General features: G+C 40.2%; 2 protein-coding genes across 9 annotated transcripts in view; both read right to left on the reverse strand.

Moving 5' to 3' along the window:
* Nucleotides 1-655: 655 nt before the first annotated feature.
* Nucleotides 656-18,088, reverse strand: LOC118367352 (CD2-associated protein-like). 2 transcript variants are annotated; one of them, XM_052494136.1, is made up of 16 exons: nt 17,926-18,088; nt 16,683-16,840; nt 16,347-16,404; nt 15,692-15,801; nt 14,657-14,747; nt 14,499-14,560; nt 14,342-14,387; nt 13,102-13,196; nt 11,345-11,446; nt 10,543-10,594; nt 5,632-5,676; nt 5,293-5,416; nt 4,099-4,264; nt 2,711-2,919; nt 2,233-2,296; nt 656-1,916 (listed from the first exon to the last, which is right to left on the reverse strand). In XM_052494136.1, exons 1-16 carry the CDS (start codon nt 17,927-17,929, stop codon nt 1,878-1,880), a joined length of 1,425 nt encoding a protein of 474 aa, XP_052350096.1. In that variant the 5' UTR covers nt 17,930-18,088; the 3' UTR covers nt 656-1,877. The 2 variants fall into 2 exon arrangements, with proteins under 2 accessions (XP_052350096.1, XP_035606615.1); XM_035750722.2 differs by having other exon boundaries at nt 5,626-5,676.
* Nucleotides 18,089-22,863: 4,775 nt separating this feature from the next.
* LOC118367353 (thyroid hormone receptor-associated protein 3-like) overlaps nt 22,864-27,432 on the reverse strand; it is a 70,480-nt gene continuing 65,911 nt past the window's right edge. For 6 of the 7 annotated variants that reach the window (XM_052494138.1, XM_052494137.1, XM_035750727.2 and 3 more), the window contains 4 exons: nt 26,722-26,903; nt 26,119-26,299; nt 25,677-25,826; nt 22,864-25,462 (listed from right to left, as the gene is read on the reverse strand). In XM_052494138.1, the coding sequence (XP_052350098.1) occupies nt 25,187-25,462; nt 25,677-25,826; nt 26,119-26,299; nt 26,722-26,903 (789 nt within the window). In that variant the 3' untranslated portion in view covers nt 22,864-25,186. Of the gene's footprint in view, nt 25,463-25,672; nt 25,827-26,118; nt 26,300-26,721; nt 26,904-27,432 lie in introns of all 7 variants that reach the window. The other variant, XM_052494139.1, reaches the window with a different exon arrangement.

A 27,432-nucleotide genomic window follows, 5' to 3' on the forward strand; every position in this document is an offset into this window, starting at 1 on the left:
GCACTCCATCAGGCGTATTCAATGCCATTTTTAAAAATAGTTTGTTCCCATGGCAGTTTCAGAAGCCCACTCTCTGTAATGTGTTCCAGATGCTCTCCAGATGTGCTTTCCAGCTCACAGACTTCGCGGGCCATGCCAGAAGCATGTCACCAATGCTGAGTTGGAAACAGATCTATAGGGCTCCTAAAGCCCTAAACAACAAATACTGATCATCAAATATCATCAAATATCCGACAGTAAATCTCTCGTTGTTTTTCTTCCTTCATCCTCTATTTTTTTGTTAATTGTGATAAGTCAACTTGTTTTCACTTTCAGTGTGCTGTAAGTTAATGTTCTGGTGTGACTGAAGCAGCCACTTTTATCCAGCTGCAAAAGTATAATATCGACATGCTTCACTGCGGATCACTTCATTTCAGTGTGTTTGTATTTTCAAGGTTTTAATTAGATTCACTTTAGCACCTATTCTCAAAGACATATCCAAAAATGAGAAAAGGGTTCATTTATACAGAATTAACAAATATAGTTTTGTTTTTGTGGACTGAAAGTCAACTACAATGCAGCACTGAATTAACAACAGTAATACAAAAGTGCCTCCCAATGGACACATGCATTATTGCAGAATAGTTGCAAAATATTGCTTGCTAAATCACTGGAGTATTTTGGACAAGTAATATTTAATATTTTAAAAAATGCATTTTTATAGTTACTCTTATATACGATGGCAGTTCGCACAAAAGATACAAGTAGTTTGTTCAGTTGACTCATGTTCCCCAAACACTATGCTTCAAAATATTCCCAAACATACCCCAAAAAATAAGAAATATGCTTTCAGAGAAAAATAAACACTGAGAAACATAGTCCACATTCAATGTATAAAACCAGTCCTCTGTATCGTTGGGTGATGTTGTTCTTTCAATGAAATGTACAATATCATCAATATAAAATAAAACACATTTTCGACCCAAAGGACGGGATTCAATGCAAGGCATGTTAAAGCACGCCGCGCTATAACATACTTTTAAAAGTGATTTAGGCTTGGTCCAACATCTGCAGCATTTACCATGTAAACGTTGGGGAAAAGTCCCATAAAAGAGACATTGTCAGTTGTATTGTGCACTACGCTATAACCCACCTTGAGTTGAATCCTGGCTACAAAGTATTTTGGTCGATGTATACAAAGCATTTTGGTCGATTCAATTGGTCCCTTGCCAATCAAGTCCAGAATGCCCTCAAACAAAATGGCTGACCACAATCTAGGGCTGGATTCAATCGTTATCGCAAAAGTATCGCGGAAGGTCCGTGTTAAAATGTGAAGTTAAACTTTGTGATTTTGACAATGAAGACCTTTGTGTATTTCCCCAGAGTCAGATAAACTCAAGGATAGAGGTAGTTTTGCGAGCCTATGCTAACTAGCAATGGCGGGAAGTCTATGGTGTCTACTAACATGGTAGTAGATACTTCAGGTCATTGCACCAATGCTAGTTAGAAATTGCGCTTCTGACTGCACGCAGGGACATGAAAATGGTATCCACGGGTTCATCTGAATCCGGGGAAGTAGACTTTCCAAAATCCCAAAGTATCCCTTTAAAGGTAATTTCCAATGCAGTGTTGACCGTAAATGCAAATGCGGGAACATTGCCTTCAAATGTTTTTATCAAGCTATAAAGGGGATCTTCCACGATACTTCAGGGATACGGACTGATTCCAGGTCTTAATGTGGCCTCAGCTGGTATGTCTGCAGAGGAAGCAGATATTCATCCTTTCCATCCCCTCTTGCACTCCAACGTCAGGAACATTTGAATTCCCTTTCAAGTTTGTGTTCAAGGGAATGACATAGCAGAGCCTTACTGAGATGTACTGCCCGGTCATGGTGTCAGTTAGGATGAATGTTTAGTCCTAAGACCATGTACTTCCTCCTGCACAGGGGAAACATTGTGTTAATATTCAGCTAAATCAAAAGCTTGTGTTTATGCTCCAAACATTGTATGTTCCACTGCATGCTCAAAACAAGACATGCTAGCCTCTCACTATTTATTTCAATAACAGGGGAGGTTAGCATGTTCTGGGGGTATGCTATTTGTGAGATATTTGTGCAATATTTGACAGTTTGCATTTTAACCTCATAGTCATGGTATTGTTTCAAATTTAAATTGCTGGAGTACAGAGCCAAAACAACAAAAAATGTGTCACTGTCCCAATACTTTTGGAGCTCACTGTAAATATTCCACGTACCTGCAGAGCCACACGTTTGTTTCTCTCGTCTCTCAGTCCCTCTTTCAGTTCCTGTATGTCTTGTCTAGAAGGAAAGAACATATATATATATATATATATATATCAATAGATGCACTAAGAGGTCAAAGAAGAGTCAGAAAATGAAGGAATGGTTTACATTTTTGGCAGGAGAAATGTAGCCTGGTTAACACATACTGAAGTGTTTCAACAATGGTGAGTCCAGCATTCAGTCTGGTTTAACCAGGCTAGGAGAGATCTGACTGGATGTGTGCAGGGACTTTTTCCTGTCTTTCTAGTTTTACATTTAGCCTCCAGCACCTTCACTAATCGTTTTTGAGTGTGCGGTAGATTCTGCCTTTTATCAAAATAGTTGAAAATAGCTTGGTGGATCAACTGAAAAAATGGGTTAATGTACCTGATTCCTCAAGTTTTTCCCCTGGTTATCTAGAAGTCTGAATCAATGGGTAATACTACTTACTTGTGTCTGTTTTGCAGCAGCTCCAGAGCAATCTTCAGTGCCCTGACCTCAGCTTGTAGGCTGTCAAGACAAGGCTTCTCCTCCTGGGCTGCCCTAGCCTCCACTATAGCCTTGGGCAGCGCTAGCCTGGAGATTACCGGATTACCGGCGACTACCGGATTCTTGGGAGGATGTTCAGGCTTGGATGGTGGTGAATGACTTTCTGCAACCTGCAATGTTTAGGCAAGGTATCTCAATGTTTTGTCAAGGATTGACAGGTCCAGGATTCAAACACTTTTGTATTAAATCTTTTCAAACTCAGTAATCTTATTTAAAGTCAGTTGTTACTTTGTGGCTAATTGATACTTTGAGAGAGATACATTGACGTTATGTTAATTTTGTGTTCTACGTACTTGCCAACAAGGCCTAACATGATGATAGAGTATTCATGAATATGGAATCAAAGTCAATTTTGCAAACCCTCAGCAGTTTAGGCGATGTTTCTGCATCTGTCTGGTCCCTGCCACTCAGAGACTAGGGTTAGAACAATAACCATGACCTTAATGACAATTCCTTTTTAAGAGTCATTCCTCACATCATGGCCTCACTAACCCTTCATGGCATGCAACTTGTCAAGCCACTTATGAACAGGCCATCTCTCTCTCTCTCTGGGCGGGTGAGTAAAGACTTAGTGGGCCAGATGGGCCACGTCACACAAACAAACAGTCTTCAGGGAAACTCTGGAGGAATGAAATCTAACAAGGGCCACTATTCTCCACTGATATGCCCCTATGACTGTGTTGACAGTGATTCCTCTAGGCAGATATGTACTTGTGGCGTGACATTAGAATATGACATCAGGCTAACCCGAGAATGTATCATCATCTTTATGTTAACCTGGGGTTGTCGGTTCATTATGTCACTGCATGATGAGTGTTGGGCCACACTGCCCCCCTGTGGTTTCAGAGGGGATGTGGAGTACAACGTGCACCTTTGGGCAGATATAGACTGGTGGCGTCATGACACTAGACAAATCAGGGATTGTATCATCATCGCTATGATAACCTAGGGGTTGTGGGTCTACTGTCATGTGATGTGTCATGTGTCATGTGTCATTGTCTCCCTGTGGTCTCAGAAGGAAACATAACTGTGTGTTGTGTCCACACATATGACAACGATACTAACTCAAAGTGACTCCATGGATGTGTGACTCTGTCCTAATATGCGATCTGTCCTAAATCAAATCAAATACAATTTTATTGGTCGCATACACATATTTAGTCAATATTATTGTGGGTTTAGCGAAACACTTCTGTTCCTAGTATGTCATAATATGTACACTGTACAGAGGTGCATTCTGTACCATAATAATATTGATAATAATACAGTATGGTATATTGTTGCCATACCTGTGGACCGGTGACGAGGGCAGATGGGGGTCGTCTCTGTGGGGGTTTGGCTCTGTTGGCTGTGGGGTGACTCAGTTTCTCAGGGGACACCTCCACTCCGTCAAACTGGTCCGAGTTGCTCTCCTCTATACATTTTGGTGAAAGGGGAGGGAGATCGCCATTGGCTCTAATGGGAGAAAAAATAATTTCAGAGAAGTTAAACATTAATTCTTTCAGGCCTACACTGGTTGATTCATAAGGTTAACTTGACCCAAATTGCTCTGATGTAGAGAGAGAAAACTGAAAGAGATGCTTCATTTTCTACGGTTGAGATTATCAGTGGATGACAATTGCTGTGGTACAGTGTGGAAAAAGTGGTATCCTGTTTCCTCTTGCAAGGTCTTAGAGGCAGGTGCTGATGCACTGCATATTGAAACCTCAGTGAGTTTATGTTTAGCCAAGCATTAAGACTTCTCCTTTCATCGTCCACACCCTCACTAGAACAAACCAAAAGACGTCCATAGCTTTTAATAAAATATACAAACTTGTTTGACCTTTGCAAGTATAATCTCAAATTAATTTGACAAATAAGCAATATGCTTTTAGCCAAGGCCACACTGTCATCGCATTGCCTCCAACATGTGACAGTTTATTTAGAAAGAACAATTCCAAAGTCTTTTTATTCGTCAATTTCCCCTTGGTAAAGACGGCCCTTTTTGTTTTCCCAGTCTCGTCTGTTTAGGCCCACATGGACTCATCCCAGAGTTTCCAGTGCAACGCTCAAGGTTTGGGAATCCTGGCAATTCAGCGTCAAGACATGAAGACCATGTGCTATAGTAACCTAGGCACCAACCAAAACTCTCCTCCACACTCTCCTTCCTTGCCAGTTTAAAGAGAACAAACAGTTCCTGTCTTGACAGAGACCTTTTGCTTTCTTATCATTTGGCTTTTGAAAATATATAACTACTATGGCTTCCATATGAGTGCCCTATTTGTCCATGCTGATCCGTAGAAAAGTCTGAAAGCGATGCTTCATGAAGAAATCCTTATTTTACAAGTCTCACTATTAACGTTCATACTTGATACTATGGAGTGATATTAGTGTCAACATTGGATTAAGATTGCTTTTATGCTGGCACTATTATACCTCCGTACTCTACCCAAATGGTTGGTGTTGACTGAGACAAAAAAAATGGATGTTCTAGAGTCACTCACTTGCTACAACCGAACTTCTGAGGCTTGTGCTTCACTGGAGGTGGTAGTGCAGGTCTACTTGGAGCAGGGAGCTTGACTTTGGTTGGAGGGTTGCTTCTCAGGTCTTTAGTCTCTGGTTTCTCATCTGTATGCACATGTGCACATTTAAGCATTGCTAGTAGTAAGCAAACGGTACTCGTAAGTACTTATTGACAACACACACCTCTTTGCAATTGTGAAGCATCATCTCCTCTGGATTTCGAAGTATAATGTAATACAACATCTGGTTAAATGAGACTGCAGATACAGTAAAACTGCACTTTAATTGAACAGTATCAACATGCTGTATCTTACCTTTTGCTTTTGCAAGGCTGCTCTTCTCCATCGCTGAACCCTCTGCCTTGACTAAAAGGACATTAGAGCACAGAATTCACACCATATTATACACGGCCACAGCTATCTCTATCTTGCCACTGGTGTGTTGTTCTCTTTGCCATGAGAACGGTGAGTGTACAACAGCATCAAGACCCAGACCTCCGGGGTTAATCATTCTCTGCAAAAAAATGAATTTAACATCATTTAATTGAAATGCAAATTCATATTCATGTAGGGCAGAAACGTTGTTATTTTTCTTCCATTTGAGTTTGAAGAAATTCCAACCAGTATAGTGGCATGGGAAGCCAAGATGCTGCATGTCACAGGAGCAGGCTAGGTCACAGCTGTGTCCAATAGAATCCTACAGAATCCAAAATACTGTAGTTACTGTTCCCCAAGAGTCTCCCTTGAGAAGGCCTTGGCTTGGGGGTGGAAATAACGTATTTATCATAAAGGAGATCCCTCAAGTGTGAACAGCTACAGTATGTATAATAGACTTATGGGAATGTCTTTTGACAAAGCACAATATTCTGCCTCTCAATTACCATTAAGAGTCAACCAAGCAATTATAGTGTTTAATAAAAACGAGAAATGATCAACTAGAGTGCAGTTAAGGGAACTGACCACAAAACAGCTAAGTCAATAACAACATGAATCTGCATTATAGCTTTTAGCACATCTCTCAAGATACAGAGGAAGAACATGCTGAGTGTCATGCTGACATGTAAGACAATAAACCACCAAAAGTGACTGGTGATGATGAATTCCACAGACTAAGAGTACCAATAGCAAATCAACGAGAATAGAGCCTACCTTCTTCAAAATACACGTAAAACTCCCTGACCAAGCCCTTCCACCAATGTGAGGCACTAGAGTTGTTGCAGAGTTGCTGCTTGGACCACTTGTGAAAAGCCACTGTGACAGACAGAGCTCTCTACGGTCGCCCACCCCCTGGCTTCCTCCAAGGCATCTCAGCCAGTTCATGTGACGTACTGTATCACACCCCCCTCTCCATCATGGTGTAGGACTTCCTGTGTCATATCTGCAACCCCCCAGTGACACTAGACGCCATTGGAGTAGTGGAAGCGATGGGGTGGGGTGCAGGGACTCAAGTGCAGAGGCTTGACTCTGGCTGAGATTGTTTTGAGTTGGGATGATATTATCTCCAAATGACTGTTAGGCATCTTAATGTTTGAACACAAACTCATGCACAGAAGATATGAACGTTTGTGAATGTTCAGCGAGAGTGAGCGCCTCAACATGTCAAAGGGGCCATGTAAGCAATAACAAGCTTCCTTTGAATATTTGTGCACTGATTGTATCATTAAAAATAAATGACGTGATTGAAATATTGCATCTTAATGTTGTGTACCCTTCGTATTCAATTAAAAAGGCTTCATTTATTTAAAGCTGGGAAGAAACATCCAGCCTAACAGCTAACTAACAGTTAGCGTCTTAAACACAATGTGCACCTTCAGCAGAAGTGTGTGTTTGAAACAAGATCTCGTGCCCTCAGATGAAACCTGCCTGTGCACCACATCCTGCTATGTGTGGTACTGACAGTATCAAGATTGGACTCTCACATCCTCTTTACTGTTTAAGGCAAAACATGTGTTACATGCTGTCTGTCCCTCCCCACTGGGAACTAACTGGTTGAATCAATGTTGTTTCAATCTCATTTGTCAGCGTATTGTGACATGGAATCTACATGGAAACGACATTGGATTTGAAAAAAGTCATCCTCGTAAACTGTTGTTTTGAGGGTGAAATTACAACCACAGGATTTTGTCATCACCAAATCTCAACATAAAATAAGTTGAATTTGTCACTTTAAAACAATGCCAGATCATCATTTTCTTTATTTGTACTATTTTCTACATTGTATAATAATACTTGAAGACATCAAAACTATGAAATAACACATATGTAATCATGTAGTAAACAAAAAATATATTTTAGATTTTAGATTCTTCGAAGTAGCCACCCTTGATGACAGCTTTGCACACTCTTGGCATTCTCTCAAACAGCTTAATGAGGTATGCTTTTCTAACAGTCTTGAAGGAGTTCCCACATATTCTGAGCACTTGTTCACTGCTTTTCCTTCACTCTGCGGTCCAACTCATCCCAAACCATCTGAACTTGGTTGAGGTCGGGTGATTGTGGAGGCTAGGTCATCTGATGCAGCACTCCATCACTCTCCTTCTTGGTTAAATAGCCCATACACAACCTGGAGGTGTGTGTTGGGTCACTGTCCCGTTGATAAACAAATGATAGCCCCACTAAGTGCAAACCAGATGGGATGGTGTATCGCTGCAGAATGCTGTGGTAGACATGCTAGTTAAGTGCGCCTTGAATTCTAAATAAATCACAGACAGTGTCACCAGCAAAGCACCCCCACAGCATCACACTTCCTCCTCCATGCTTCACGGTGGGAACCACACGTAGATCATCCGTTCACCTACTCTGCGTTTAACAAAGACACGGCGGTTGGAACCAAAAATCGCACATTTTGACTCATCAGACTAAAGGACAGATTTCCACCGGTCTAATTTCCATTGATCGTGTTTTTTTGGCCCAAGCAAGTCTCTTCTTATTATTGGTGTCCTTTAGTAGTGGATTCTTTGCAGCAATTCAACCATGAAGGCCTGATTCACACCTTCTACTATGAACAGTTGATGTTGAGATGTGTCTGTTACTTGAACTCTGTGAAGCATTTATTTGGGCTGCAATCTGAGGCTGGTAACTCTAATCAACATATCCTCTGCAGCAGAGGTAACTCTGGGTCTTCCTTTCCTGTGGCGGTCCTCGTGAGAGCCAGTTTCATCATAGCGCTTGATGGTTTTTGCGACTGCACTTGAAGAAATGTTCAAAGTTCTTGAAATGTTATGGATTGACTGACCTTCATGTCTTAAAGTAATGATGGACTGTCATTTCTTTGTGCTTATTTGAGCAGTTCTTGCCATTATATGGACTTGGTCTTTTACCAAATAGGGCTATCTTCTGTATACCACCCCTACTTTATCACAACACAATTGATTGGCTCAAACACATTAAAGAAGGAAAGAAATTCCACAAATGAACTTTTAACAAGTCACAGCTGTTAATTGAAATGCATTCCAAGTGACTACCTCATGAAGCTAGTCACGCCAAGAGTGAGCAAAGCTGTTATCAAGGCAAAGGGTGGCTTCTTTGAAGAATCTCAAATATAAAATATATTTTGATTTGTTGAACACTTTTTGGGTTACTACATGATTCTATGTGTTATTTCATAGTTTTGATGTCTCCACTATTATTCTACAATGCAGTGGTGGAAAAAGTACTAAATTGTCATTCATGAGTAGAAGTAAAGGTACCTTAATAGAAAATGACTCAAGTAAAAGTGAAAGTCACCCAGTAAAATACTACTTGAGTAAAAGTCTAAAAGTATCTGGTTTTGAATGTAACTTAAGTTCAGTGGTGGAAAAAGTATTCAATTGTCATATTTGAGTAAAAGTAAAAAATAAAAGTAAATGCTCGACATCAAATTCCTTATTTTAAACAAACCAGGCGGCACGATTCTCTCTTTATATCAACCAAGCCCAATTCAATATTACCTTTTGTAATACAGTAAAAGTTAAGTCTATCTTACAAACTAATGTAACATTCATCCTTAAAATGATTAACACAACCATGGTTGGTCGCTGTGAGGTTACTGAAACTGTACATTTCTTCTTATGTTATAGATAGCATGCATAGGTTGTCGCAGGTCTGTGGGGATCCTCACAATTGCAGTAATAATCTATTCCTAATTTTGAACGGCACTGACAACATATTATCCACATTGAAATGACGTGGTGTTCCCAGTGGGTCTATTCCTTCATTGAACAACATACAGTCATAAAAACTCGAAAGGGAACTGTGTCTTCGAGATACACCACATAGATAGCAGGTCAAGAGAGGTCAAATTGAAACAGCTTTGAAACTTCAACAATGAACAATCATTTATGCTATACCCAACTTCATTGTATGATGCATAGCTATAGATAATTGAGAGGCAATAAAAACGAGCATCTGAAATAGGGATGATTGGGAGCTTCCATTTACATCATACAAACTACAAACTACATCTAACCTGTTACCAGGGACATCCGTTAATATAGCTTTCCTGTGTTATATTGCTCTTTAGGTAGATTTTCACTTACATAAGATTTGCCTATGTAGCCTGGACTGAGGAAATGTGAGTGTGTCTGTGGCCTGGTTTGCTAATAAAAACCTAATTGTAGTTCAGTTACAGACAGCCGACAGACAGACAGGCAGAGTGGATGTGCCGTTGTCACTCAATTTTAAAAGCTCATTTGACCCTTAGATACTCACTCATGCTGAGTATTACATTTTTTTGTGACGTGCCTATGTTAATGTCTGTTTTCCATCCACAAGAACAGTATCTGTAAAATGCAAAGACCTTGATTTTGAAATATTCAGGAAGCAATTTGGACCACACAAAATCTCATATTCAGCTGCTAAAGCAACAACCTCACACACCCTAAAACATGAACACCGTGCCAGACTGAACACTGAAAACAGTAGCAACCGTAGCCATTTCCTCGTGTGAGAATTCTCTAATTCAGCATCTCTAAATCACAAGACAATCTATGTTGTCATACCGGTGTGTCACAGATTGGTGTCACCATAGAATTAGGAATTAAAATACTAACACACTAATACTAATAGGATCTCTATGGGTGTCACAGTATATTTTGTTGCACCAGTTATTATGTTACACCTCATAAGCTCCATCGTCAGCATCTAAATCACAAGACATTCTGTACTGTCATATTGGTGTCATGGACTAACTGGTGTAACAGTATATGCTGTGGCACTGGTCTCTCTGTTGAAACAGGAAGTTGCTGTATTTACCTGAGCGTCTTTCCGTGCCACGGCGCGCAGGTGGTTGGCTGGTGCTTCCAGACTGGAGGAAAAGGGAAGGAAAACACAACAGGTTGGCTCAGTCTCTCTTTGCTGCCTATTTGCTGCAACACACACCCACTGATTAGAGCACCCACTGATTAGAGCACCCACTGATTAGAGCACCCATTGACTCGAGCGGCCATTCGTATAGTGTTTTATTGTTTTATTTAAAAAAATATATATATATAAAAGTAATACAATTCAAAATAAACTAACACTCTTTTTCCACAGACGGAAATGTGAAGTCAGTGACTCCTAAACTGCAGATGTTGAAGAGATCTTTGAGTCAGAAACCTTTATAAGTTAGTTAAGTAAAGGTTGACAGGTAGCCTAGTGGATAGAGCATTTGGCCAGTAACCGCAAGGTGGCTAGATGAATCCCTGAGCTGACAAGGTCAAAATATGTTGTTCTGCCCCTGAACAAGGCAGTTAACCTGCTGTCATTGTAAATAAGAATTTGTTCTTAACTGACTTGTCTAGTTAAACAAAGGTTATATAAAAAAATATAAGAAAAACTTGACTGAGAATGTATTTTTTTTGTTAGCCAACTGTAGATAAAGGGATTTGTTTTTATTGACCTGTTGCGGTTTAATAAATAGCTCATGTTCATTACTGGTTGGTGTCATAGCTGCTTAGGTCAGTGTAATGTAATGGCTAAACCCCCCTGGAATGTGTGGGGGGAAATTCCCATTCAAAGGGCTACAGCGAGACTATCCCTGGGAATGTTTCCCTCATTCCCTGCTCTAACTCACTTGGAGACCGTCTATCGTGGGTATCACCATGACGAAATTGTCCGGGAAAAAACCTCTGCGTCCGTTCATCTCTCCCTCCCACCAGCCCTCGTCCTCTGTTTCCTTCAGAAGAAGAGATTGTGTAAAGAGCAACTCAAATAACTACACACAGATCATAAAACAACAAGTAATCTGAACATCTGAGAGGTTAACAGAGGGTCAGGGGAAGCATGGTCATTGCCCACAGTAGACATTATTATTTGATCTTCAAAGTTATCATAATACTCCCTTTTCCACTTATAATTTAGCAGTGGTGGAAAAAAGTACTCAAATATCATACTTGAGTAAAAGTAAAGATACCTTAATATAAAATGACTCAAGTAACAGTAAAGGTCACCCTACTTGAGTAAAATACTACTTGAGTAAAAGTCTAAAAGTATTTGGTTTTGAATATACTTAAGTACAGTGGTGGAAAAAATATTTGAGTCAAAATAAAAATTCTAATTCCTTATTTTAAGCAAACCAGACGGCACGATTCTCTCTTTTATATAAACAGTGCCAGTCAAAAGTTTGGACACACCTACTCATTCAAGGGTTTTTCTTTTTTTTTAAACTATTTTCTACAATGTAGAATAATAGTGACGACATCAAAACTATTAAATAACACATATGGACTCATGTAGGAACCAAAAAAGTGTAATGATGGACTGTCGTTTCTCCTTGCCGTAATATGTAGGCTATCTTCTGTTTACCACCCCTACCTTGTCACAACACAACTGATTGGCTCAAACACATTAAGAAGGAAAGATATTCCACAAATGAACTTTTAACAATTCATTCCAGGTAACTACCTCATGAAGCTGGTTGAGAGAATGCCAAGAGTGTGCAAAGCTGTCATCAAGGCGAACGGTGGCTACTTTGAAGAATCTCAAATATAAAATATATTTTCATTTGTCTAACACTTTTTTGGCTACTACATTATTCTATATGTGTTATTTCATAGTTTTGATGTCTTCACTACTATTCTACAATGTAAAAATAAAGAAAAACCCTTGAATGAGTATGTGTGTCCAAACTTTTGACTGGTACGGTGTATATATATATAATTATTTGTTTTATAGAGTGCTAATGGCACACTCCAACAGTCAGACATAATTAACAAGCAAAGTATTTTTTTGTGTGAGTCCGCCAGATCAGAGGCAGTAGGTATGACAACACATTATATTGATAGTGAAGATGCGTAAATTGGACTACATTGTTGTCCTACCTGAGCATTTGAAATGTAACAAGTACTTTTGGGTGTCAATGAAAATGTATGGGAGTAAAAAGTACATATTTTCTTTAGGAATGTAGTGGAGTAAAAGTAATAGTTGTTAAAAATATAAATAGTAAAGTAAAGTACAGATACCCCCCCAAAAAAACTTAAGTAGTACTTCAATGTATTTCTACTTAATGTAGTTACTTTACACCACTGTAATTTGGAATATAATTTATACCATCAGATTTTGGGATGGTTTCCCTACTTATGTAATTGTGCAAGCTTTGTCATCTAGTGTAATGTGGCACATATTTTCACGGAATTACTCACAAGTCACATAACAGGCTTGTCTGGTTGAAGAGGAGAAAAAAATATTGATGAAATTGTATAACCAGGTTTATTCTAGTCCAAAACTGGAGCATTATATTCTTGATTTTGGCCCCAAAGGGCATAAAGTCATTAAGGTACAGTATATTGTATTGGGGAACATAAATGACAACATTAGTACAAAGACCCAAACCTTGGTGATGATTGTAACAATGTCTCCCTTCTTTAGATTCAACTCGTCCTCGGTCAAGGCTGCGTAGTCGAACATGACTTGACAACATTCTTTCACTGAGTAGACATAATAGAGAGGGGAGCGTTATAAAGAGAACCTAAGCAATGCTTGGCTGGAATAGATTGGCTTTAAGATTATGTCGTAAAATGATGTATACCTAAAAAAGAAAGTTACTCAAGTAAATGTGAAAGTCTCCAAGTAAAATACTACTTGAGTAAAAGTCTAAAAGTATTTGGTTCTAAATATACTTAAGTATCAAAAGTAAAAGTATAAATAATTTCAAATTCCTTATATAAAACAAATTCCACGGCACCATTGTCTTGGTTTTAAAATGTACCTCCGTTTTTAAAATAGCCAGGGTACACTCCAACAGACATCATTTACAAACAATGCATTTGTGTTTAGTGAGTTTGCCAGATCAGAGGCAGTAGGGATGACCACTTGTTCTCTTGATAAGTGCGTGAATTGGACCATTTTCCTGTCCTACTGAGCATTCAACATATAGCGAGTACTTTTGGTTGTCAGGGAAAATGTATGGAGTAAAAAGTACATTCTTTTCTTTAGGAATGCAGTAAAGTAAAAGTTGTCAAAAATATAAATAGTAAAGTACAGATACCCCCAAAAACGACTTAAATAGTACTTTAAAGTATTTTTGCTGAAGTACTTTACACCACTGATCATGACTAACCAATCAAAGAAGAATATCAGTCCATACATCCATATATTTTTCTGAGAAGGATATGAACTGTGAAGCATTGACTTGAACCTATTTGAACCATTAATCTCTTTCCACGTTAAACGGTGACACCAAGCCAGTGTTACTGTCAGAGTTTCTGTGGGCCCACACCCACATAGCCTATTTGGTAAACTGTGGGAATTACTGACTGTCACATGCCAATGATGTGGCTGTCTGTTCTTTTTGGACACCTGCCTAAGTGGTAGTTTGGTCCAAAAATAGAACACTTGTCACAAGCAGAGGTCTCACTGTTGTTGTAGTACATCAGAACATTTCTATATTCAGTGGAGACATTGCTTTGCAGTTTCCTTCAATGTATCAAAAAGTATCTCCCACAAGGAGGGTGAATTTGATGAGGGGTACAAGGATGGGCCTTTTATTTGACAATTTAAAATGTATTTCAGAATGCAGTCCACTCATTTATACGACCTACATAAAGTAGGAATTAGAACTATAGAAACTTACCATTTCTTGATTTGTTCCTCACACTCGTCCTCTGAGGTAGCTTTGTCTTAAAAAAAAGACAAATGTATTAAATTAATCAGTGGCATCTCACAACTAGTTTTTCGGGAGAGAAAAAGTCCCATATTTATTGTATTTTGATTTATATTGCATTCCATACCTCTTTACTGAACATTGTGTCTGAGAGTTTGGGTCTGGTTTTGCTCTCGTTATGCTTAACATCTGAAAAAGATTGAGAAGGAAGTTCTATAAGGATATATTGATTCAAGTCCACTCTCAGAACAAAAAAAGGCCATGTGAAAAATGTGCCCATCCCACCTTTTGGAGAGACAAATATCTCTTTGGTGAAGTTTGATGGAAACGCTCCCACTTTACCACTTTTCATTCCCATCCACCACCCATCTTCAATCTGTCAAGTGTTACAAGGGAGAGGTAAAAGAGAGAGAAGTCAAAAGAAAGAGAAACAGAAATGTAAGAATAGTACAGTGTAGCAGAGCATATTTCACCAATCATCCACATGCATAGGAATTCTCACAACAGGTTTGGTCAGCATAATGTCTACAGATGTAGAATCTTCAATTGATCATCCGGTTGCAGGAGAAATCAGAGTGTATTTGAGGTTTAAAAAGGTTTCAGAAGTTTGTAAATTCCCCTATGAAATGTCCATGAATAATATTCCACATCAGTGGAGGCTATATGAGGGGAGGATGGCTCATAATAATGTCTGGAACGGTGAAACCATTACCACGAGCCCGTGCTCCCCAATTAAGGTGCATTATGTGTGATCCACATAATATCTATCATTTCCTGTTACTGTTGCAGGATTATTTTCCTGCTGTAGCAAACTGGCTAAAATTAAGATCCCTCATCTCTACACATGTCAAAGTGAAGTTGGAATGTGTGCGGGAAATGCGATTTCTCAGCATAACCTTGGGGAAACATCACAATGAATATGCATTGCTGAAATGTCTGTGCGACAATTTGGTTACCTGAGCTTTTGGAGGGGTGATATTTTAGTATCATATCTAGCTAGGCAAACAAGATAAATGATTTGTGGTTGCTCATGCATTTGCCATTAGAGATATGATACAAAGAAAGTAAATATGATATGACACTCCAATTATGAAGCAAAAACATAAACATATATTTTCGAAATAGAGCAGCTAATGTTCTCTCCAAGAACCTACAACTAATTTACACTGATACTCTATAGCAGGGGTCTCAAACTAATTTGGGTCTAGGGCCTTGTTAAATTGTCTTGTGGGATATTTGTTTGAGATTCCTTCTCTAGTATGTTTGCAAGTGTTTTCCCATCTATTGATAGTGTCAGTAATGATAAAAGCAACACCGTACCTCTCTGAGGATCTCAATGGTCTCCCCGACAACCAGCTCCAGCTCATCCTCATTCAAGGGACTGTAGGCAAAGGCCACCTCACACTTCCTTGTTTGCTTAATCATCCTTGCTGCATGAGCAAAGCATTGTACCAGCCACATCATTAGTCAAGACTGCTCTTATTATTGTAAAATGATAGTTAAAACTAATGATGAATAGAAATTCAGTAGAGAAATTCAGAAGTAAACAAATACAGAAGTCTCAATATGATAACTTGTAGACTCCAGACTCAGAGCATGACTAGAATAATCAAAGCTTCTTCGTGTTGTAACGAATTGAATCCCTCAAAGTGACTGTGCTGTAACAGTAGACTGTGGTTTTGATCTGTTCCTTCCTTATACATTATATTTAAGCTTGGTGCTAGCAGGCGAGGCTGTATATCTACACAAGGCCTTTAATTACTTGTTTGTGCCTGTCGTGCTGACAAAGTGTGCGTGTATCTCGATGAGCACGAACCAAAACACTTCCACATTTCAGTACAAAACAGGGTTCGTGTTTGACAGACTGGGAAACATATATGTCTACAGTTTAAGCTACAGATCCAAGTTATGGGACACACAATAAGCAGAGCGTTATGGTAGTGGAGGTTTAAAGCCATTGGAGAGTGACACATACATTTCCGTAGGCTTCTTGGTTCCCTCTGGCTGTCACCTATCAAATACACTGGCACCTCCTGTGTGGGAAATAAAATATGCAAACACACACAAGGAAAAAGCTAATGAGTCAAGTATTAGACAATGGATTGCACATGAGAAATGCACGGACAATAGGCTGGTCAGAGTCGGGGTCAAATTGATTTCAAATCAGTCAAGGAAGGATGTAAACTGATATAATGGAATTTCAGTTCCTTGACAGAATATAATTTAATTTGACTTCCTTCGTTGACTGAATTGAGATGATATTCATCCTAATCCTGGGACTGAAGGCAAACTCTTGATGGACATACTGTACCTTGACGAAGTTAGCGGGGAAGATGCCCCTCTTGCCCCTCAGTTCTCCCTCCAGCCAGCCCTCCTCGCTGGGCTTGGTGACACTCGTCAACACATCTCCCACCTGCACCGTCATCTCATCTCCCATCATGCCCTCAAAGTCCATCAGCACCAGCACCTCTGAGACACGCAAATGGAGGAGGAGGGAGAAGAGAATATGGTGTCGCAAGTTTCATTCTCTTTTCAAACAGACCTAAAAATATCGCTTGAGGAACTGCAGTTATTTAGAGTAATTTAACATGCAATGTGGCCCAACATCTAGAAGGTTAGCACCATAGTCTAGTAACTCAAAAACATTAGGAGGGGAAGAGAGATAACGTGTACACTTTTTATACTATTGTGCTGATCCAAACTGTACTGTGCTGGCATGGATATGGTCTTGCACATTGTTCTCTCTAGCATGTTTTTTTGGCAACTATGGTAAATAACTAGCTTGTTTGACTCGGCTTGGCTGCATAGTGTGAGAAGGGTAACATCAAGATTATTGTGTTTGAAACATGCAGTAAATCATAGGGGGGCTATTGGTATGTTGATTTCAGCTTTACTTTTTCTGAATAAACACCAAGACCTTTGTAAACCAAACCAGTCTCCTGTAGCATATTTGTGTTTGAACGACACATACGTAAAGCAAGGTTACAGTACAGCACCGGGGCAGCACCATGGATACCAACAATTACAGTTTGGAATTTGCCCTGGCATAGTGAAAAGGTTTATGTTCAAGTAGTTTTTAGGCAAGGACTATACAAAACAAAATGTCAGTACCACACACACCCATTGCCTACAACCAACCTGCAAGTAAGAAAATAATGAAAAATGTACCTTAGCCACTGCTAGTACTAGTGCTAACGTGTTTACCTGGCTTTAGGCATTTATGTCAATGGTAGCTATGAAGAAACACTGCAACACCAAATACAAAAGTATCGTGGACACCCAGAGACTTAATAAAGAAGCAAGATCATTATCTCTGTTATCTCTTTTCTGAAAAAGAGGGTGTATAATCTACAAACATGAACAAGCCTACATATCTGGTATACTAAAATCCCCTCCAATAGCAATTAGTATTTGGGATTACAAAATTACCACACAGTTTTGAAGCTAGAGTTCCTGTCAATTGCCCTGAATGTAACTAATTGACAGACAATGTAAACATTCCCCAAACCCTTCTAAACACTACTGAATGGACAACACAGTTACAATGCACTTACCCATGACTTCTTAGGAACGCTTTATTCTCTCTTCTAGACTTTTAGGTAATTCCTCCTCAGAGGACAGACAGACACCTCATATGCTACAGGAGGAGAACTGAAAGAAAGTGCGTGCATTGCCCAAGAAGCAAAGCTATATATGGCTAGCCACGGCCCTCCTTCCCTCTAGTCAAACATTAACATCTACTTCAGGCTAGTCATGACAAGCCACCAGCCAGGAGGAGGACGGGTCAGAGAGAGCAAGCGAGAGAGTAAGAGAAGGAGAGAGAGAGAGAGAACAGGTGGGACAGGTTTCTAATTGAAGGAGAGAGATGATAGGCAAGGGTGAAAAATAATATAACCACATATTGTCAGCTGTACAAGCAACTGTCACACATTGCATGGGGAAAAATACAAGACAGTCAAATACATCAGTGTGATGTAATTTTGTGTGTGTGTGTGTGTGTGTGTGTGTGTGTGTGTGTGTGTGTGTGTGTGTGTGTGTGTGTGTGTGTGTGTGTGTGTGTGTGTGTGTGTGTGTGTGTGTGTGTGTGTGTGTGTGTGTGTGTGTGTGTGTGTGTGTGTGTGTGTCTGCAATCCGCCCTGGCATGCTGTCAATTAATTTCTGGGCCACATCCTGACTGATGGCAGCCCATTCTAGCATAATCCATGCTTGGAGTTTGTCAGAATTGTGGGTTTTTGTTTGTCCACCCGCCTCTTGAGGATTGACCACAAGTTCTCAATGGGATTAAGGTCTGGGGAGTTTCCTGGCCATGGACCCAAAATATTGATGTTTTGTTCCCCAAGCCACTTATTATCACTTTTGCCTTATGGCAAGGTTCTCAGTTATGCTGGAAATGGCATCACCAAACTGTTCCTGGATGGTTGGGGGAAGATGCTCTCGGACGATGTGTTGGTACCATTCTTTATTCATGGCTGTGTTCTTAGGCAAAATTGTGAGTGAGCCCACTCTCTTGGCTGAGAAGCAACCCCACACATGACTGGTCTCAGGATGCTTTACTGTTGGCATGACACAGGATGGTAGCGCTCACCTTGTCTTCTCTGGACAAGCTTTTTTCCGGATGCCCCGAAGAATCGGAAAGGGGATTCGTCAGAGAAAATGACTTTACCCCAGTCCTCAGCAGTCCAATCCCTGTACTTTTTGCGGAATATCAGTCTGTCCCTGATGTTTTTCCTGGAGAGAAGTGGCTTCTTTGCTGCCCTTCTTGACACCAGGCCATCCTCAAAAAGTCTTCGCCACACTGTGTGCGTGCAGATGCACTCACACCTGCCTGCTGCCATTCCTGCAAGCTGAATCAACTTTAGGAGACGTTCCTGGCGCTTGCTGGACTTTCTTGGGCGCCCTGAAGCCTTCTTCACAACAATTGAACCGCTTTCCCTGAAGTTCTTGATGATCCGATAAATGGTTGTTTTTAGGTGAAATTCTTACTGGCAGAAATATCCTTGCCTGTGAAGCCCTTTTTGTTCAAAGCAATGATGACGGCACGTGTTTCCTTGCAGGTAACCATGGTTGACAGAGGAAGAACGATGATTCCAAGCACCAGCCTCCTTTTGAAGCTTCCAGTCTGTTATTCGACTCAATCAGCATGACAGAGTGATCTTCAGTCCTCATCAACACTCACACCTGTGTTAACGAGAGAATCACTGACATGATGTCAGCTGGTCCAAGGCTGAAATGCAGTGGAAATGTTTTTTGGGGATTCAGATCATTTGCATGGCAAAGAGGGACTTTGCAATAAATTGCAATTCATCTGATCACCCCTCATAACAATCTGGAGTATATGCAAATTGCCATCATACAAACTGAGGCAGCAGACTTTGTGAAAATTAATATTTGTGTCATTCTCAAAACGTTTGGCCACAACTGTACATAAATGTGCAACACTGTTAAAGACGTCCTAACAGCGATTTTGAACTTTTGCAATTGAAGAGCGATATCCCAACCGCAAATACAGTGAAGTACACACACTATAGGCTAAAAAATTATATATTTTTACACAACCGCAAACTTCAAGGAGAAGAGCATTCAATGAGTTGGTGTGATGGGAATCTGTGATGTCAACAGCCACCTGAGGAATAATAGAGGAGCAATAGAGAGCAAAAAGGGAAAGGCCCACAACCTCACTTGTGCCATGTCATGAAAATCAGGTGCTAAATGAGGTGAAAATGAAACTGGAGTGCCAACCGTGTTTTAGAGTGTAGTTTCAGTGAATTTATGTAAAAAAATAATAATAATAATAATATTTTTTTAAATTTCACATTTAACAGGTAAGCGAGTTGAGAACAAGTTCTCATTTACAGCTGCGACCTGGCCAAGATAAGGTAAGGCAGTGCGACAAAAACAACAACACAGTTTCACATGGGATAAACAAACGCACAGTCATAACACAATAGAAAAATCTATGCACAGTGTGTGCAAATGTAGTGTGAAATGTAGAGGTGAAGTAATTACAATATAGCATTAACACTGGAGTGATAGATGTGCAGATGATGATGTGCAAGTAGGGATATAGGGGTGCAAAAGAGCAAAAAAATATATATAAATAAATCAATAACAATGTGGGGATGAGGTAGTTGGGTACAGGTACAGTGATCAGTAAGCTTCTCTGACAGCTGATACATAAAGTTAGAGAGGAAGATTTAAGTCTCCAGCTTCAGGGATTTTTGCAATTTGTTCCATTCATTGGCGGCAGAGAACTGGAAGGAAAGGCGGCCAAATGAGGTGTTGGCTTTGGGGATGACCAGAGAAATATACCTGCTGGAGCGCATGCTACTGATAGAGATAAGGCTCGGTTTTACCTAGCATAGACTCATAGATGACCTGGAGCCAGTGGGTTTGGTAACAAATATTTAGCGAGGGCCAGCCAACGAGAGCATACAGGTCGCAGTGGTGGGTAGAATATGGGGCTTTGGTGAGAAAACATGTCACACCCTGACCATAGTTTGTTTTGTATGTTTCTATGTTTTGTTTGGTCAGGGTGTGATCTGAGTGGGAATTCTATGTTGTGTGTCTAGTTTGTCTGTTTCTGTGTTTGGCCTGATATGGTTCTCAATCAGAGGCAGGTGTTAGTCATTGTCTCTGATTGGGAACCATATTTAGGAAGCCTGTTTGGTGTTGGGGTTTGTGGGTGATTGTTCCTGTCTTTGTGTTTGTTACACCAGATAGGGCTGTTTTTGGTTTTTCACGGTTTCTTGCTTTTTGTATATTGTTCTATTTTCATCTTTATTAAAGATGTATCACAATAACCACGCTGCGTTTTGGTCCACCACTCATTCAACAGAAGAATCCCGTTACAACAGATGACACTGTGATAGACTACATCCAATTTGCTGAGTAGTGTTGGAGGCTATTTTGTAAATGACATCGCCGAAGTCAAGGATCGGTAGGATAGTCAGTTTTACGAGGGTATGTTTGGCAGCATGAGTGAAGGAGGCTTTTTTTTGCGAAATAGGAATACGATTCTAGATTTAATTTTGGATTGGAGATGCTTAATGTGAGTCTGGAAGGAGAGTTTACAGTCTAACCAGACACCTAGGTATTTGTAGTTGTCCACATATTCTAGAGGTGGATCAGAGAATCACCAGCAGCAAGAGCAACATCATTGATATATACAGAGAAAAGAGTCGGCCCGAGAATTAAACACTGTGGCACCCCCATAGAGACTGCCAGAGGTCCTGACAACAGGCCCTCCAATTTGACACATTGAACTCTGAGAAGTAGTTGGTGAACCAGCCGAGGCAGTCATTTGAGAAACCAAGGCTATGGAGTCTGCCGATAAGAATGCAGTGATTGACAGTCGAAAGCCTTGGCCAGGTTGATGACGACGGCTGCATAGTACTGTCTTTTATCGATGGCGGTTATGATAGTGTTTAGGACCTTGAGCTTGGCTGAGGTGCACCCATGACCAGCTCGGGAAACCAGATTGCATAGTGGAGAAGTACGATGGGATTCAAAATGGGCGGTGGTCTGTTAACTTGTCTTTCGAAGATTTTAGAAAGGCAGGTCAGGATGGATATAGGTCTATAACAGTTTAGGTCTAGATCGTCTCCCCCTTTGAAGAGGGCGATGACTGCGGCAGCTTTCCAATCTTTAGGGATCTCAGACGACACGAAAGAGAGGTTGAACAGGCTAGTAATAGGGGTTGCAACCATTTTGGCGGATAATTTTAGAACGAGAGTCTCCAGGTTGTCTAGCCCTGCTGCTTTGTATTGATCCAGAATTTTGCAGCTCTTTCAGAACATCAGCTATCTGGATTTGGGTGAAGGAGAAGCGGGGGGGGCAGAGCTTTTGGCCCGGGGTAGGAGTAGCCAGGTGGAAAGCATGGCCATTTGACCGTGATGAGGGGTGGTTGTTTGAAGACCGCTAGCAGTGGCTTACTGCCTACTAGCTAGTTAACTGGCTAGCTGCTGATGGGGGTTCCGGTTCTAAAATATAAAATTAGCAGATCCGTACCACATTGGGTGAGGCGGGTTGCAGGAAAGTATATTCAGTCCTTAGATGGAAAGAGTGATTAAAATATATATACACAAAATATATATGGAAATAACGAGGAAGACAAAACACAAGACGGGACAAGAGAAAACACAATGCTACACCATCTTGGAATAAGGATGAAGCTTATCTGCATTTCCTGCAGTGCAGTAAAATTCTCATCAACAAAAGAGTGATCCAATTAAGATCCTACATCTGTAAATCAAAGCATTTACCACTCCTCTTCCCTATACACAGAATACAGTACTGACAGTCAGTATAAGACTTATAAATCTCTGCTCTTTCGTGTATAGTGCATGTACTGTGTGGTCTATGCTCTGGCTCTTACAACCTCACCTTTCCAGTACAGTATAGACAGGTGTCAATAATGTAAATGTTAGATTTTCAACTCCTTATTGAATAAAGATATGAAAAATAAGCAACACAGAAGTACATTTAAACAGATGTTAAATTAACCAAAGTTCTTTTTAATTTACATCTGAAAAACATTGGCTACAGGAACCATTTAAAAAAGTTATTGCCCCAACCACATAAAATTGAACATGAAAGTGTCAACCACAACATTTATCATGTACATTAAAGAGTAGTGCCTCCCACAGCAAGACATACAAATCCAAGTAGTGCAACAGTCTACTTTTTCTATAATTTTTTATAAACTATATTTTATTGAACAGCACAAATCATTTTGGATCAAATTCAAATACCTTAGAAGTTATTTTATTTTATATTCAACCAAAGTTTACTGTGTTGCACCCCACACATACTACTCAGCAATCAAAACTTAACAGACGTTGCACAAGGGGGAAAAGTCCCCATTCAATGAGAAAACCACATCAAAGCATTGAGTGTGCCATGATCTAATCAATGCCATGATATAATCAATCACCATTTTTTTTCTTCATATACAAAGGAAGCATTAATTGCTACAAATAATTATAAATTGAGCCATTAATAAGTAGTACACACACCCAACCCAAGACCAAGTTAACAGTTTTGAAATGTACAAGATATAACAATCCAATAGAGGATTCTCAACAAACTAGACAAGATAAACATCCAGGTAGCCCATTGTGACTTTGCAGACAGGGTATGCCATTTTATTTAACAATCTCTGTTTCCCAGTGGTGTAAAGTACTTAAATACTTTAAAGCACCACCTAAGTATTTTTTGGGGGGGGGGGAGTACCTGTACTTTACTGTTTATAATTTTGACTTCACTATATTCCTAAAGAAAATAATGTACTTTTCACTCCGCACATTTTCCCTGAAACTCAAAAGTACTCTTTACATTTCGAATGCTTAGCCCGGGGCAGTAAAGTTCACGCACTTATCAAGAGAACGCCCCTGGTCAACCCTACTGCCTCTGATCTGGCGCACTCATAGAACACATGCTTTGTTTGTTAATTATGTCTGAGTGTTGGAGTGTGCCCTTGGCTCTCCATACATTTAAAAAACAAAAAAAAGGGTGCTGGTTTGATTAATATAAGGAATTTTAAATTATTTATCCTTTTACTTTTGACACTTAAGTATATATTTTTTTTATTAACTTTTGTTACTTAAGTATATTTAAAATCAAATAGTTTTAGACTTTTACTCAAGTAGAATTTTTCAACTTTTACTTGAGTCATTTTCTTTTAAGGGATGACGATTGGGTAATTTTCCCACCACTGCTGTTTGCTCTTCTAGGGGACTGTGAGCATCTTGTTTCACTCCACAGTGCAGGTCTGTAGAATATAACCTTTGACCCAATTTGGTCCCATTGTCAGAGGGGTCACTTGCAAGATGCTGGACTAGCAAGACCACTATAAACCATACGGTCTAAACCATATAGACCATTAGACACTGGCACAGTTGTCATGTAAAAAGGGGATTCGATTGCCTCTAGCTGTACTTTAGCCTGGTAGAATCCAGAAACATGCTGCAAAGTTGCATGTTACGTAGTTGAATGTTACTTATTTGAATCCGTAGGTTACGTATTTGAATCCTAAAACTTGCTAAAGTCAACAGCATACTGTATTTTCTGCAGTTGATGGCTAAACTGGTCTAAAAATATATCTACTGTGTAATAGTGTACGATTTATCACTACTGTATAATAAATAAATAAAATGTTTATCTTCTAGTATAGTATTAATCTGTTTGGCCTCAAATGTCATATAATTATTTAAATATGTGTCCGACATATTTTATTAAGTCTAAGGCACAAAAAGATCCTCCTGTCATGCTCTGTAAAAATGTGACTTTTTTGCGTCAAGATATAAAAATGTTTTTAAAAAGTGTTATGCAATGTTGCATCAGCCCTGTACTAAGAGGCATAACACCCCACAATGCACTATTCATCGCGCTAACCTATCAAGTGCAGAGGTTGGTTACGTAGATTTCCTATTCCAACACAGCAGTTCACTGTCTAACAGTGTTTCTACTATAAGCAGATAAAACACAAGTTAGCTATACCCTGACAAATGTATAACATAATGTTAAGTAAAGATAGTGAGTCCTGATTGATTCCTAATGTGTGTATTTGTGCATGGGCAAAGCTCTCCCATGTCCAACCATTGTGATTGTGATATAGGCTGTGAGCAGGGTCTTTTCTAATTGGACAAGTCCAGGTAGTTTTGTTATTGGGACAGTGTTTGTTATTGGACAAGTCCAGGTAGTCCTTTCCTCCCCTGTTTCAGTCCGTTTTCATCCATTTCAACACGACCCAGATGACTTGAGACAGTAGAACATTTCCACTGTGCTGGTACAATGTTTCTCTCTCCCTGAGCTCCCTCACTGCTCAGCGTTTTCCATGTCTTCAGACTTCTCCTGGTCTTTGTGGTCCTGCTCTGTGTCCTCCTCCTGGGGCTCGCCCTCCTCCTTCCCCCCGTTGACCTGGAACTTGTCATGTGTCCACTTGGGGCTGCTGTTGTTGTTGGCGTGGTTGTTGGGTGGGCCAACGCTGGCCTTCCGGATAATGAAATGGCCCCTGCTGCCACGCAGGAAGTTCCCCCGTCCTCCACGTCCTCGGTTGTCCACCCACTTCCTCTCGCCCTCCCTGTCATCATGCTGAAGGAGAAATGGAAAGACAGGAAAAGAGAGAAACAGTTCATATCTTGAAGTGAGCTTGAAGGTAATACCATTGTTAGCAAGTTCAAAGGAGTTGCGAATTTGGTGAATTCACCGATTTGACTTGAGGAATTAATTCATTTGAGGATGGAATGTGATATATAGGCAAGAGGAAACAAATATATAATTTATAATGGCATGGGTACAAACCTACCAAGTAGTATTTTCGGCTCTTGGGGGTGTACTCTGGGTCCCAGTCCTCATTCTTGGGGTGAACTGGTATGCAAATGTTAGCGGTATTACTGTTGGAATTGTTTCCCTGGTCATTTTCCCTGTTCCAGCCCCTTCCTCTTATTCTAAATTGCTGCAATATGAGTCAGACACAGAGAACCCAGATCATAAAAACAAGAAGACAATCATTATTATTACACAAATTAAAATAACTATCCTTGAGTTTGATTTCCGGTAGAAATCTGTCCAAGTGCAACGTCAAAGAAGAAAACAAACGTGCCATCATGACATATTTTTCTATTTTAAATGTTTTGTTTCAGGTTAGTCGTGGTTGTACTTTGTCTTGTTCTCTTGACGCTTATATTCTTTATTAGACCCTTTACTTTCTAAAATGAATATGAGCGCACGTCCATGACCAGACTTACAAAGCCTCCGCGTCCTCGTCCCCTCTCCGTGGGACCGCCATAGTCCCCCCGAGGCCCCAGCCTGGCCTTGTTAAAGCCTTCGTCTTTGGGCTCAGGCTCCTCGTGGGGATAGTCTCCTCCCCTGTGAGATTCGGCAGAAGAAGAGGAAGAGGAGGAGCGAGATGGCTTCTTCTTGTTTTTCCTGGAGGAAGAGGTGAAGGTTGAGGGACCAAAACCCCCTTTAAAAGTCAGTTTATTGTTATTGACATTTGACTCCTCCATTGCTTGTCTTGTACAACCCTGGCTAGTTTTAGATATGAACAGGACTTGTAAAGTAAACGTAGTAAATAGAATGTAGTAAAGTAAAGTAATTGTGATGCTTGTGATAGAGCAGTGGTTCTAAAATTTAAAAAAAAACTCTCCTCAGAGACCCTCAGACCTTTCACAATTTTGTTGTAGCTCTGAACTGGCTCACCTGATTCTCCTCGTCAAAGGCCTGATGATTAGTTGACAAGTTGAATCAGGTGTGCTAGCTATGCAATAAATCAAATACGTGGAACAGCTGGGGGCCCCGGGGAGAAGTTTGAGAACCACTGTTATAGAGTGCGAGTTGGTTGAACATACTTGGACTTCTTGTGGTGCTTGGAGGATTTCTCAGCGGACCTCTCCCTGCTAGCCTCTGGGGAGTCTCCTGAATCTCTCCCCCTATCCTGTTTATAATCACTCTCCCGGGTGGAATATTTTTTACGGCGCTCAATATCCAGACGAAGGTCCATTGAGTCACCCTTCATTTTTTTACCTTCGTCCTGTGCAGGTAAAATGAAAAAGAACACAAGGATGTGGACATGATATGGGTTAGCGTGGAGAAGTGGTCAGTCTGCAGTCAGTCTTGTTTGCACACTGCATGCGAGGGGCCGGGAGAACTGTTACAAGACCATAAATAACCAACAAATTCTGGGAACTGCCCGTTTAACGGCTGCTGTGTTACAGTTGACCGGCATAAGTGAAAACAGACCATTCTGGAACTACACTGAACAAAAATATAAACGCAAAATTTAAAGTGTTGGTCCCATGTTTCATGAACCGAAATAAAATATCCCAGAAATATATATCCCAGAAATATTGCATACGCACAAAAACGTATCTCTCTCAAATATTGTGCACGCATTTGTTTACATCCATGGTAGTGAGCATTTCTCCATTGCTGAGATACTCCATCCACCTCACAGGTGTGGCATATCAAGAAGCTGATTAAACAGCATGATCATTACACAGGTGAACCTTGTGCCTGTGCTGGGGACAATAAAAGGCCACTCTAAAATGTCACACAACACA

The sequence above is a fragment of the Oncorhynchus keta genome, chromosome 34, assembly GCF_023373465.1.
Source record: "Oncorhynchus keta strain PuntledgeMale-10-30-2019 chromosome 34, Oket_V2, whole genome shotgun sequence".
In the NCBI taxonomy this organism is placed as follows: Eukaryota; Metazoa; Chordata; class Actinopteri; order Salmoniformes; family Salmonidae; genus Oncorhynchus; species Oncorhynchus keta.

Coding starts and splice junctions, on each gene's coding strand:
- LOC118367352 (XM_035750722.2), bottom strand. Junction 13,197..14,341: donor GAGGAACAAATCAAGAAATG/GTAAGTTTCTAT, acceptor ATGTCTACTCAG/TGAAAGAATGTTGTCAAGTC. Junction 5,417..5,625: donor CAGCCTTGCAAAAGCAAAAG/GTAAGATACAGC, acceptor ATGTGCATACAG/ATGAGAAACCAGAGACTAAA.